Genomic DNA, 14,495 nt, shown 5'->3' with positions numbered 1-14,495 from the left:
CCTTGGTAGGACACTCTGCAGATGTTTATCTTAGACAAATATTGTTTATGTACTTTTTTGCATTTTTAAATTTGCACTATCAGCCATCCGTTGGTCGTACAATCGACACAAAGATTCTAGAGTATACTGATCAGCTTTTTGAAACTCAAGAGATGACATCATGCAATACGGAAAAGGGTGCTTTGATGTTGTAGTTTGTTATTCAACCATTTGAAGCAAAACCTTTAGATCTTTAGATACTGCGTAATCTAAGGATGAAATGCTCAACTTATCCAAAATTAACCGCAAATTATGGTACTTCTCGTTCAATGAAGGCAAAATGACCAATATAATAGTTTTGTGGACAGTTGAATCTTTCAAATCTTTGCTCGCCTATCCGTCACACTTTCTCAGTTTCTCTAAAATTTGATTATTTTTTAACTCTGTTTTTAGGGTTATTGACAGAATAACTTTAAGGAATCCCTGCCCTCCATCTACACCTTATTGATGTCAACATCGTTTGTTCCTTGACTTCTGTGATAAAGTACCATTACTACAAACTCTTCAATGTCGTTGCAATACACAATAGGAGTATCTTTTTCTACCAACTATACATCCATAAAAAATCAAAATGAATGATAAAGATTGCAATCTAGTTATCAACAAATACTTTTTTTGGTAATAGTTTACTTACCTTTTTGCTTGTATTTAGTTCTAATTGCAATAGGAGTTTATCATAACTGAATAATTTTCCAATAATTTTGTTGTTCTCAATCAGTTTGATATTGAAACCAGATTCCACACTTTTCCGTCCTGCCTCACTTCTCCGAAATTGTGCAACTTTAATCATGTTGCAATTACTTAGAAATCATAATGAAATTATTACAAAAATTGGCTTTAAACTCATAACAAAGTTATTTTTAAAAGTATTTTTGAGAATCAAAAACTTGCCTGGTTTTGTAGTTTTAATTGAAGTTGGTTCAATTTATCTAAAGAAAAGAAAGGTTTCTTAACCTCAGTCTTTCAGAAAATCACAGTTGCTTTGGACCAAAAGTTTTCAATGATAAAGTGTTACCTGCTTAAATCTTTGATAGGAGTGGACAGAACTTTTCCTTGCGTTGTTGGGGATGTTGATTTTACAATGGCAGCCAAAGTCTTTTGTCTTTCGAATTTTGTACAGGGGTGTGGAATTCCTTGTCCCATTTAGGCATACCAATCTTAATAAATTAGTCTTTCTGCAGGTTTATTTGAAACTTCTTCAGCACCTTGATAAACAAGTTTTCCCGACACACATTCAACCATAGGGGTCAATAATTTTTCCATTTTTGATTTGCGCCCATTTTCACAAATAAAACATTCACATTTTCTCCCTCGATAGCTCTGGTATTCAGGTCTAATTTTATGGGTCATTCCACGCCAAGTGGTCCAGAGGTCCCCGCACTACCATCTCCGATTTTAATAAAATTTTGACAGTATGTTGTTAAACATGTTTCATGAACATTGCCAAAATTTCAGATCAAAATAATTATTATTTCGGAATTTGTGGTACTTTTTGTAAAGCTTACCCAAACTTCAATATCTGTCAGTAGCTAAAATTCGTATATTTGGGGTCCTATGTTTTTGCAATGAAAGGGTAATATATCTTAAAAACGTGGTTTCTTAGTAAACCGAAGGTGCAGATCACAAATAATTTATTACAAGTTTCATATTATGTCTATATTTTAGTCTATGGTTCGCCAAATATTGTCACAAACGCAACACTATAAATATTTTTTATTTATTTGTAGGGTCATATCTCTAAAACTAAAAGTTTTTGAATATTGCTATTTTGTCAAAAGGTTCTACATACTGTCATAATGATATGGATTAAAAATTTGCTATTTTAAAAATTTCTCTGCTGAGTTATTCTGAATGCAATATGGCAAAAAAAGTGAAAAACCCTAAAATAACGTGTGTATTTGAACCCCTAAAACATGATGTGGGCAAATTTTTTTTGTTTTTTTAATTGTATTATTGGAAAGACCTTATTTCAAAATTTTAGAAACAATAAAAACTGTCTTGGAGAGATTTTTCTTATGAACGAAAAAAACTTGGTCATTATATAAATTTTTTGAATTTTACAATTTCGTCCTAAACATAAAGATTTATCATACTGCATCAAAATCAAAACTTATTGTGCCAAAAATCAAAGTATTTTAATGTTCAAAAAATATTTTTTAACATTTGCTTGAGTTATTTCTAGGGATTTTCGGGTCTGGGTATCCGGTTTTTTTCGGACACGGCGAGTCTGTGGCTGAATACCCGGTCTAAGACTCGGCGAGTCTCGTGATTTGAATGCCTGGACTTGTTTCAGACGCATCAGGGTGTTTTTTGAATCCATGAGCTCTCTAGTCATCTGTATGTGATGCATAATAGCATGCTTAGATTATGCTGTAGTTATATTATCGCTAGGGCAACCCACGGTAAAAAAAGTTCATAAAATTAACGGTTGGATCAAAACTGTCAATTACAAAATAGTTGGGTAAATCTAATCCAGAAAGAGGCAAAATATAAATTATACTATTTTCTAATGTATTTTAAAACATTCATCATTTAAGAAACTCTTCAAGGTATTGGAAGTGTGCACTTTAAGAAAATATTAATATGGAACATGAGTTGACAATACGCTAAAGCCTATTAAATTAAATGTTGAAGCTTTTAGTAGAAACGCTTCTAATCTTGCAACATCCCAATTAGCAATTGATTTTATGTTAAGAAAATTAAAAGAATCTAATGGTAGAGAGCTTTTAATGACAATAAAAACTAGAATATATAGCCATTAACTTCAAGATTTAGAAGAGCTATTTTAATCTCTTGAAAATGGTACTACGCCAGGGAAAAGAAAAAAACTTACAACAGATTTATTGAAGAGATTATCTTATCTATAAAATACTGCGGATAAATGCATGTTATTGGCAATCTAAAATACTAGAGAAGTTGAGGCAACTGACTATGGGCACCAACCAAAAAGGGGCGCTTGTTTTTTTGTTATATATGTATTTTTCTAAATTTTATTACGAAATTTTAGGCGACGATTATTCATATGCCTAAGAGCACCATCAATCCAACACGTCACAAATGCGGTCCTGGTTATAGATGCAAAATCTAGTTTAAAAATACAGCTTTTACAACACATTTTCTGCAACAAAAAACTAAAAACAAATATTTTTATGTTAACATATTGTTTCTTATCTACAAAAAAAAAAATTTGTGATAGAAAAAATTCAGTTGTATGAAACTATAATCAACTTGATTCCAAATTACATATTTAAAATAGCTTCAAATTTGGAATTAATGTCTGAAACAATTGACGGTAAATTGTAATATTGACCTGTTGCAGAACTGATTGGATTTGGAATGACTGCAATAACATGCTGCTCAGGAACCCAACAATTGTCCTTGGTGCTAGGCCAGTAAAATGACTGAGCCATACCATGAGGATGCATAAAACCAATGAAAGCATCTTCCTGTTCTTCTGAAATTTCACAAAATGTCCAATCCACCAATGTGCATCGTAAATACATTCAACAAAATTTCCAGGACTAAGATCAGACAGTGAAACTAATTTGGTTGAGTTGTTGTTGTAACTCATTAACGTTTGCAATAAAAGATGTATTGTCGTTTGAAATGCGACTGACACAAACCTGATTTTCATTTACAGGTACAAATTTATGATTAGCGCGAGTACCTGCAACTGTGTTTCCAGTACTAAATCATTTCTCTTGATTGTCTTTAATATTGTCTACTTCATCACTATCAACATATATAAATGAAATACCCGTGATACTTTCCTGCAAAAATCATATAAATTTAAGGGCGTTAAAATTTGATTATCAATTGGGCGTTGAAGACTGGCACATGCTGCTAAACGCTTCACAGTTCCTCCAATTCCATCACAGGGAGATTTTCCATGACTAGTTGCAAAGAAATTCCATTCTGCTCTAATACCATAGTCAGTATAATAGTGACATAAATTCATAAAATTTTTGAAGTTTTTGTATTGTGCAGCTGAACCGTCACTGAAATAATGAATAAGTTCAAAAGATAAAAATGTTTTAAGTTCAGTTAATAATTTACTAAGAAATACATGAACAGAAATAGTATCGTGATGCATGCAATTACTGATAACACGATAACATTTATTTTTAAGTATGTCATTAAGTTTGTAGTAAACTACAAAAGGATGCAAAGTTGTTTGGCTGTTTTCCCAGTAAAACCCTTGAACAGTATCTTGCACAACAAATGAATAGTTTTCAGAAAAATCCATCAAAATGATCAACTCATTTGATTTCAGTTCATTTTTCAATAATCGCAAATAGTTGTTTTGATTTTTGGCAATAAAATGATGCTTAGATAAAATAGATACTTTTGAAATTAAATCATCTATGAAGTCGTCTACTGGTAATTGCAAAGATTCTAAAGTTTCACGATCTACTTTTATCCATTGCTTGAATGTTATAGTTTCATCAGATTCAAAGTCTTTAAATTGCTCTTCAAAGATAAGCCTTTAACATTTCATTCCCTGGACATTTATTGCAACGATGAGGCATACATTCTTTAGATTTAATATCACAAACTATTTTTTATTAGACATTTATAGTCTACCGTAACTGGGCTACTTGCAAGCATTAATTTTATATTCTGGTGAATAGTACATACACAAATACGATGGGTACCTGAAGATCTAACAGTTATACACCATTTTGGACGTAACTCGCAGAATTTAGAAAATCCGACTTCAGCTCCATTTTCTTTTTTATACTCCAAAAAAAGTTCTTTTAAATTAACTAACAGTAATTTTTTTTGCATATGCACTTTTTTTGCACCAATGCCTACAGATACAAAATCCTTTTTCCCTGGACATGTTCTGCTAAAAGCTTCGTGTTCATAAAATTTCAAAATTTTTTCTTTAACATGTTCTGGCAATTTCTTTGCTCCATTTCTTTCTGGAAGTGCTAAGATTCCACTTTTTGTTTTTAACTTTTTTGCTGCTTTAGCCATTCTGTCTGATACTTTAAACTCACTACATATTTTTATTCTTGACCAACTGTTTGGTATAAGAGTTAAAACTTGAACTTTTTCACGGGGATTACTGATTGTAGATATTTTATCTTTCAATTCTAATATCAAATCTGACCAGTCAATGCAACTCTCACACTCTACACTTGCACTGCTTAGTGGTAGGACACTATTATCGGGTGATAAATCACTAACAACAACTATTTTTTCTGCAACTGCTATTTGCACTTTCGAAATTTTGCTTTTTACATAACTAGCATGATCTCTCTTACTAACACGTTTTCTTAAAGGTGAAATTCCAAGCTCAGAAAGGCTAGTATTAATAGTGTCAGTTGAACAAAATATATCATCTATGTCATCAATATTGTCAATTTTTTCACTTGAAGAGGTTGTGGTTGAATAAGCTTTGCGGCAATTTGGACACAATTTTTGACCTGGACAAATAACTTTATTTGTTAAATTCGAAAGACAGTCTGCAGTCTCTTGGTCAATACATCTCAAGCCTTTCACTGAGCAACGATTGGCCATACCAAAAGGGTTTAAACAATGGCGCTCTAAATGCGTGTAATTAACCAACAGCAGTGATTTGTGGTGGAAACAAATTAAAGTAATATTTTTAATTAAATTATAACATCGCGTCACAATCAAACTCTGTTCCTCGTTCGAAAGTTCTGAGCTAAAGTCAATAAAACCCTTTTTTCGAGAATAAGTACTTAAATGACATAAACTTCCATCAGGGCCGGATTAGGACATTTTTAGGCTTGGGGCTGTAAGTATAGGAGGGCCTAATGTGGCGGTAAGGTAGTATAAAAAAAAACAATAAATATAAATTGTAGCATAATTTATGTACTATTTAGTTAATCAATTAACTTTAAAATAGTTTTTTATATATTGACTTTTCTGGCCTTTTTTGAAGCAAACTTCTTGATCACTACTGTGAAATCTCTTGATCTATGTCACTTTCAATGCATATTAAAGCCAAATCATTTAAGCGAGGTTGTCCCATTGTTGATCTAAGTTCATTCTTAACTCTTTTAAGGACTGAAAAAGATCTTTCTCCAGTACAGTTTGTGACCATAAGAGACAAATAAATTCTCAACACAGTGTAGACATTCACAAAGGTATCGGTCAAACTATTCTTAACTAGAAAGGTGTACATTTGCAGTTCAACACAATCAGTTTCTTTGGGCGGTGACAATTTGGCAAACAAGTGAAGTGAATAAATTCACCATGACAGTTAGGTTCAACATCTTCAAAATATGTTTCACATACAAATGAAACATGATCTCTCATACCATCATTGGACAAAGATTGTAGATTTTTAAGAAAACCAAACCTTTTGCTGACTGTATCATATGCATTATCCCTCTGTTTAAGAGCAACTAACAATTGATCAACTATAGGCAAAAAACACTGAACTTTAAACTTATCAGAAGGGGATAACTCTAGATCTTCTGAGTCACCATAATCCCATCCTTGGTTCCTCTTGCGCTTTCGCCTTGATTCACCTTTGTACGAATCGGTACCCAGATCCTTTCCTTCCTTTTCAAATGCTGTGAACTGGCTCCGAAGAGAATGAACAAAATCACCCAAAGAACGAAGCAGTTCCGTAGCGGTGTTGAGATCCATGTCTGCCCCTTGTAAGTAATTGCTAGTGAAATTGAACCTATTCAGAATTTTTGACCACAATTGAACTAGGATACCTGTTTCATGATGACTCATTATATCTTTCAATCCTGCGGCTTCAAGTCGTGTTTCTGGCTTTTGGGACATATCTTGACACATGATATCCAGTGTAGACTTCACTTGCGTATAGCCAACCTGGAGGGAGTGTACAGCATCATAATGTGCTGACCATCTGGTATCAGATAACCTTTTTAAGGTAGGCATATTAAGTGGCTTTAAAACTGCCATCAAACGATTCCAACGAGAGGTGGAGGCAGAAAAAAATACAAACAGCTTATTTACAAAAACGTTACAGCCTCAGAACAACATCCTACAGCACATTGACCAACAAGGTTAAGCGAATGAGCACAACATGGTATGTATTCAGCTAAGTTATTATGTTCTTTTATTTTTGCTTGCATGCCATTGAAACGGCCACTCATGTTGACAGCATTATCATAGGATTGACCTCGGCAGTCTTTAATTGAAGTATTTTCCATAAAATCAAGTAACCATAAAATCAAGTAAATGCCATAAAATCAAGTAAATGCCAGTATTTTCCATAAAATCAAGTAACTTTGGTGCTAATCCTTCCCCAGTATGCTCTTCTATAGGGATAAATGTCACAAAACGTTCAACTGGTCCTTTAGAAGTCATGTAACGGAATATAATGGTAAGCTGATCTACATGTGAAATATCTGGTGTTGAGTCAACACTAACTGCAAAGTATTTTGCTTCTTTAATCTCAGTTAAAATGTGGTCCAAAACGTCACGACTTAACACATGAATAAATTCATCACATATAATTGATGACAGATATGACACATGACCTCGGCCTTTGTTCGCTCTTTTCTGAATATGTTCTGCAAGCAATGGGTCAAACTCAGCCACTAGCTCTAACCAACCTAAATAATTGCCATTGTGGACAGAACCCACAATTTCGTTACTGCCACGGAATGACAACCCACGCGATGCTAACATTTTGATTACGGTAAGAATACGCAACAGTATGTCATTCCAGTACTTTTTCTCTGATTTAAATTGCTCTGTGAGCCTCTTACTAATGTGCTCTCCAGCTTTCCTACGTGTTAAAAGGGTTTCAATTGATTGAATGTGGGTTTCACTTGTTTCATGGCGAGCTAAGTCTCTTGCAGCGTGTTTCCAATCATCATATCCTGATGACATCAAAGCAGATGCTCCAATTCCACATTTTGAATTAAATAATTTACAATGGGCGCAGAAAACCTTACCAGTTGATGGGGAATAGCAAATCCAGTCTCTCTTGATTTTCTCACCATTCACTTTTTCCCGGAAAAAAAGGGACTTTGTACACTGTCGTTTAAACTTAAAAGTGTCACCAGGCAGTACTTTGGTAGATAATTTAAAATCGCTATCCATATGTTGGCATGATAAAAACCCATCTGCACTTTTGCTGAAATACTCACGCAGGTCGTCGGTTATAATCCACTCAGCCACATCGGTGTTGACAGAGTGGGTCGTCAGAGCCAGGGGTAACACTGCTGAGATAGTTGAGATACTTGAACTTGCTGTAGCTGAGTCTGCAGGGACACTATTAGCACTACCTGGAACTGGTGCTGACATTATTGACATAGTTAGTGAATTTGAACTCGCTCTCGCTGTAGCTGATACCGAGACACTACTTGCAGTATTACAAAACTCAGTCATTTTTTTATTTTTGTTCAATAATTCATTTAATTGAATCTCATTCTTCTTCTTTTTTTGCATTTTGTCCCAACCGCTCAGGCCGCTCCTTTTCATTTTTTATTTTAATTTTGTAAACGAATGAGCAATGCTGTAATTTTCTGCGGTAACGGAAGTGATCATAAAATAAAATAAAATAAATTTTTTTTTTGATGTTTTAATGTTTGAGAACATTCAAGTTTATTTATGTTTCCATCTATGTCCGCACAACTATTAGTTTTTTAAATACACGCTAAAAAAATTAACTTCGTGACATAAATTTTCTAATCAAATAGGTTTTATAAGAGAGTGCTTTAAAATCATTCACTAATATAATTGTTTTTCCTTTAAAAGGTTTTTACATCAACGAATGTTTTAAAAGCATTCTCTTATAAAACCTATTTAATTAAAAAATTTATGTCACGAAGTTAATTTTTTTAGCGTGTTTTTTAAAAACTGATAGTTGTGCGGACATAGATGGAAACATAAATAACTTGAATGTTCTCAAAACATCTTTATGCGGAAAGATAATTAAAAAAATATTTGCGAATACCAAAATTCCGCCAAATATACGAAGATAGAGATATAGTATATCTCTATTCATTTATTTATTCACAACGCCTCCGCAGCTCCCAATAAATTGATTTAAAAAAACTGAAAAACATAGGAATATTTATCTGGTTTCCTAAAAAAAAAAAAAAAAAAAAAAAAAAGTCACGGGCCTTAGGGCCTATTTTTTTTATAAGGGCCTGGGGCTGCAGCCCCATCCGCCCCCGCCTTAATACGGCCATGACTTCCATCAAATTTTCCAATACAACAAGTAGTTAAGTTTTGTTCAACAGACATGTCAGGATAAATTTAAAATAACTCTTATTATAACATCTATTCAAATTTTCGTCTTCGAATATTAGATGTTAGTGATAAACTTAAATATTTGAAATTAATTTAGAGAGATTTGTCCGTAGAATAGTAATATACTTACTAAAATTACCTCTACATGGCAATAGTTAATATACGGACCTTAATATCGTTTTTAAAATATCAAAGACTTTGCAGACCTAAGTTAGCTTATGAAAAATAGATTTTTTTCGTTCATAAGAAAAATCTCTCCAAGACAGTTTTTATTGTTTCTAAAATTTTGAAATAAGGTCTTTCCAATAATACAATTAAAAAAACAAAAAAAATTTGCCCACATCATGTTTTAGGGGTTCAAATACACACGTTATTTTAGGGTTTTTCACTTTTTTTGCCATATTGCATTCAGAATAACTCAGCAGAGAAATTTTTAAAATAGCAAATTTTTAATCCATATCATTATGACAGTATGTAGAACCTTTTGACAAAATAGCAATATTCAAAAACTTTTAGTTTTAGAGATATGACCCTACAAATAAATAAAAAATATTTATAGTGTTGCGTTTGTGACAATATTTGGCGAACCATAGACTAAAATATAGACATAATATGAAACTTGTAATAAATTATTTGTGATCTGCACCTTCGGTTTACTAAGAAACCACGTTTTTAAGATATATTACCCTTTCATTGCAAAAACATAGGACCCCAAATATACGAATTTTAGCTACTGACAGATATTGAAGTTTGGGTAAGCTTTACAAAAAGTACCACAAATTCCGAAATAATAATTATTTTGATCTGAAATTTTGGCAATGTTCATGAAACATGTTTAACAACATACTGTCAAAATTTTATTAAAATCGGAGATGGTAGTGCGGGGATTATTTCGGAAATTGGACCGTTTGGCGTGGAATGACCCTTATAGCATATGTATGGCACCTATAATAACTAAAATAATGGAACTAAATTTTAACTAAAGTAAATTAAAAAGGAATATAGTTGTAATTACATTCATAATATGGCTGCATAGGGAAGTAAGGATCAGTCCCTGCAAGCTTTTTTCTATATTTCGAGCAAGGCATAATATATCGGTTATATTAATCAAGTAATGGCCATAAACATGCTTTCAGTTCGTATGTCATTGCGTGTCAGGAGTTATTATGCAACTATTAACAATTAGCAACTGCCAGCTTTTACTAATTGTTAATAATTAAAGGTTGCTTTGCTTTATTTTTATTTCAATAAAAATAGAAAAAGAAACTAATGAAAATTACAAACCGGCCCGTAAATTTCAATGTTAAAGAAACATTTATAAATACTTCAAAAGAAAAGTTGATAAATCTATCACAAACATTTCTGAAAATCTAAGTTAGGGGCATGGGCATAATTTTGTGGTGTTCGAAACGACCCCCCGAATCCCCCCTAGTGTACGGTGTTGTTTTACGGAAGAGTCGTATTGTAAAACGAGTTCAATTTATTAATATATTATAAGAGTATTGTTATACAAATATGCGATAAACACAAAGAAGAGATCGTATATCACAGCTAGTGGTAGAAGAGTTGCTTGAGTCCGTTGTTGTTTGACAGGCTACTTCAAGAGAGCGAGGTTTCGATGATCACGCTATTTATGCATATTAACCAGGGGGCCATTAATTGTTTTATGACGATTTGATTACCTCAACATATGGTTCCTAAAAACCCTTTTCAATTTTTTGCTTGTTTTATACTAAACAAGATCGAAATTCATCGACAGATTTCAAATTACATCAAAAAAATCTTTTTCGTTTAAAAATAAAGACCATTTAAAGTTATTTCAGGGGGTAATTGGAGGTAATTTTAAGCTTTGCATGGTTATAAATCTTAAACGAAAAGAGACTTTTTGATGAAACTTGAAATCTGTCGATGAACTTTGATCTAGTTTATAATAGAACAAAACAAAATTTTAAGATTAAAGGAGACGTAGTTCTAGGAAGAGGTTAGTAAGGGATCGGGGCGGGGTTGGCTTAGCTCCAATTACCCTAGTTTTTTGCAAGTCATCCTCATTCGACACCAGTATTAACATGCTAGAAATTTGGGTATGCCACATGTCTCTTAGCTACCTATCTTGAACAACAAAATTCCTGGGCACTCCCCAAAAACATGTGATTTCTCCCCTGGGTCCCGCTAAAAAAAGTTGTCTTTTACATTTTTTGAATGAGGAAATGTTTTCTGATAATAATCAAAAAAAAAATATCTGGGGATGTGTTGCAAGGTTTTAGATCATGTTCCTATACATCGTACCTTCTTTTAAAATTCGGGTCTGGTTTGGTTCGGTTATATCTAATGTGCGAGTTTGGTTCAGTTCGGTCTTGAGCATAGTTCGGGATCGGTTCGGTTCGATAACAACTAAAGTTCGGGTTCAGTTTGTTATCAACACAACTTTTTTTTTTATTAACATAAAACACAAATAAATTAAAGTAACATTAAGTAGTTAAAGAATTGCAAGTTATTTGAAATAATTTGCAATGCTTTAACAACTGCAACTTCAAAAGTTCAAAAAATAATACAGTTGCTAATAGCCAATAGCTGCAGTTAAAGTGCCCAAAACATTAAGGCAGTAACTTTCTGAACACCGATATTGGTAGCTTAAGTAACCTACAGTCAGTCTAGTTATCAGGGCAGCTTGTTATATTTGAGAAATATCAATTTGAGAAATATTTCTAATGTTTTTGGGTTTAGGCGAGCCCTGCGCTCACTCATCATGATCCCACACATTGAAAACACTCTTTTACTGGCAGTACTTGTAGCAGGAATAGCCAAAAACTTTCTACCAATTAATGCAATTGTCGGAAGTTTACGTTCACGATCATTGTCTTTCCAGAATTGTAACACATCACACGCTGTCACAGGCAGTGCCAAGTATTTTTCAAGTTCATATCTTGTGTCATTACTGTCAGCCTTAGACAATGGATTGGCAGCTGTTTTAAAATCTGCCAGCATATTATACGATAATTTACTAAAATCATGTTTTATATTGGCATTACAATTGAAGACTCCACGGGAAGAAACGGCAGGGTCCCATTTTTTCATTTTGAGATCAAATCAAATCATTTATTTTTGAGATCAAAGCAAATCATTTATTTGATTTGAATTCAAATACAAAATATGCTATTATCGTTAGTAAAGCTAGAAAGTGTAAAAAGTCGAAACTTTCAAAATGTGACCCTGCCGTTTCTTCCCGTGGAGTCTTCAATTATTTTAGCACGAAATTACTATAACAGGTGCAGTACTTCACTAGTGAATTAAGCGTTATATAATTCAATATACGACCTTGATTTTTAAATAATTAATAAATGGCATAATTTATAGCTCTAAAATGGGAGGGAATCGGTGTCCTGTAGCTATATGTCCATCTCCCAATGGCATAGGTATTTCATACCTTAGATTTACAAAGCCAAAACTGTTTCTGGCTTTGGAGATAATTTCTAACTATTTCTAACAGTGAGAACGAAATTAACAAAAAAAAATAGGAAAAACGCGCAAATTTTTATCAAAAATTTACTATTAGTAATACTTGTTTTTTGTAGATAACTCTTTTTTTTTTTTTTGCAAAAATTACGTTTCTGTTTCAATTTTACAAACAAACTTAATGTACTTCTATTGATTCGCTAATTTTCGCTAAAAAATTAAAATGAACTTTAAATTAAAAAAAAAATGTTCATATTATTAATTATTTCATTAATTTGAACGACCATGATGTGTTTTATAATGCACGCTCATTAATTCAGCAGAGATGGCACTCTCCCTTTAGCACTATAGTAATTTTCTGTATGCGTAAAAGCAAGGTTATTTCCTAGTGGCCTTGATTCAGCCTAAACCTTAGAATACCACTTGTTATTCTAGAGCTAAGGCAGAATTAAATTATACTCACCTCTAGCTCACATAGTAACGCCATGTAATGGTTTTAGGAAGCACTTTTATTACTCAAATTAAAGATATGTAAAACTCAAAAATTCAAAGATAGTTTTGCAAGATCTCATTAAAGAGACTTCAATTCACCAAGTTGATTAATAATCCAAAATTAGGAAATAAATCTTTTCTTTGTTTATGACTAAAACGAGAGTTTTAATAAAAAATCAGCAGCTCAATTTTTGTTCTTTTGTTCTGCTAACAAAAAAAAAAAAAAAAAAGGGATCCTTTTTTTTGCAGACGCTGCAAATGATAATAAAATATTGGTCTTTACGCAAGTTGATACTGCTATAAATAATGCAAATATTTAGTCACAGCGAAACAAATAACTACAGAGAATTACTTTGGAAAAGCAGCATAACTTTTTGACACAGTACATTTTGGTATTAGAGCAATGGACTGAAATTAACATCTTGTAAATAACATTTTCAGCTCTGCGCACTTTAAAAGAAATCATTACTCAAATGTTTCTACATTACTTGAATAATGGTTTAGTGCAGAACGAAACTTGTAAATTGAAGAATGCTCGTGCATATAACAATAATACAATATCGTCAATCCAATTATTTCAAGTAAACTTTGGAACAGAATAGAGAGGATCCTTTTTATACTAATTCTGTAATTTCTTACGAAGTGTAAATCCACAAGCATCTTAATACATTACGGAGCAAAATCATTAAAAAAGAAGTATGACGAGGTCGGAGAAAACATAGCAATTCATTTGTTTTCTTAAATCTATTTTACCTGTCAAACTTATGCAGGGAAAAAGCACATACTACAATTTAGTCACTGTGTATTAAGGTATGCAGTGATCACTTGTGGTGTGTGGGACTGGAGGATTTTGATGCATTCCTCTGGTCTTTTTCCGCCCTTCTTTCTATGAAATACATTAACTGAGTTTGGTTCTTCGATTTTTACCCAGGGTGGAGAGCTCGAAAGGGCTAACTACCCAAAAAAAAAAAAATCAAACTTATGCACACTCTAATGTACAAATTTTATCACAGATTATGCTCGGCCATTCGTGATTCGTGTACGTGTTAAAGTGGAACGATTAAGTCACAACGAAACTGGCTACTATTAAATGGTTACAATGTTTAGACGCCATCTTAGGCGGGATTAGATACTTTAACGGGATATTATCTAAGAATATAATTAGATGTATTAGTTATTTAAAACATAAGATGAAAAAAAGAAAATCCTAACAGAGATACTTATAAGGTTCTTTTTAAAAACATTTGTACGCGCGCAGAAAGCTAGTCTAGAAATTGAGCTTTGTCTATTTGATT

General features: G+C 32.7%; 2 protein-coding genes across 6 annotated transcripts in view; one reads left to right on the top strand and one right to left on the bottom strand.

Moving 5' to 3' along the window:
- Positions 1–5,968: 5,968 nt before the first annotated feature.
- LOC149894770 (uncharacterized) lies at positions 5,969–6,927 on the bottom strand. Its single transcript, XM_090079605.1, has 2 exons — positions 6,267–6,927; positions 5,969–6,180 (listed from the first exon to the last, which is right to left on the bottom strand). The coding sequence occupies exons 1-2, from the start codon at positions 6,925–6,927 to the stop codon at positions 5,969–5,971; spliced, it is 873 nt and encodes a 290-aa protein (XP_089935731.1).
- A 7,043-nt stretch (positions 6,928–13,970) lies between these two features.
- Positions 13,971–14,495, top strand: part of LOC145192501 (uncharacterized) — a 158,688-nt gene continuing 158,163 nt past the window's right edge. For 3 of the 5 annotated variants that reach the window (XR_016451366.1, XR_016451368.1, XM_090083629.1), the window contains exon 1: positions 13,985–14,010. The gene's annotated coding sequence lies outside the window, so the exon portion shown is untranslated. Of the gene's footprint in view, positions 14,011–14,495 lie in introns of all 5 variants that reach the window. The other 2 variants (XR_016451363.1, XR_016451365.1) reach the window with 2 other exon arrangements.

Source organism: Hydra viridissima, unplaced genomic scaffold (genome assembly GCF_058129835.1).
Source record: "Hydra viridissima isolate aposymbiotic clone 2 unplaced genomic scaffold, HvirCarnegie_v1 scaffold_1, whole genome shotgun sequence".
Classification (NCBI taxonomy): domain Eukaryota; kingdom Metazoa; phylum Cnidaria; class Hydrozoa; order Anthoathecata; family Hydridae; genus Hydra; species Hydra viridissima.
Note: the sequence above shows the minus strand (reverse complement) of the source record. Positions and strands in the feature narration are given on the sequence as shown.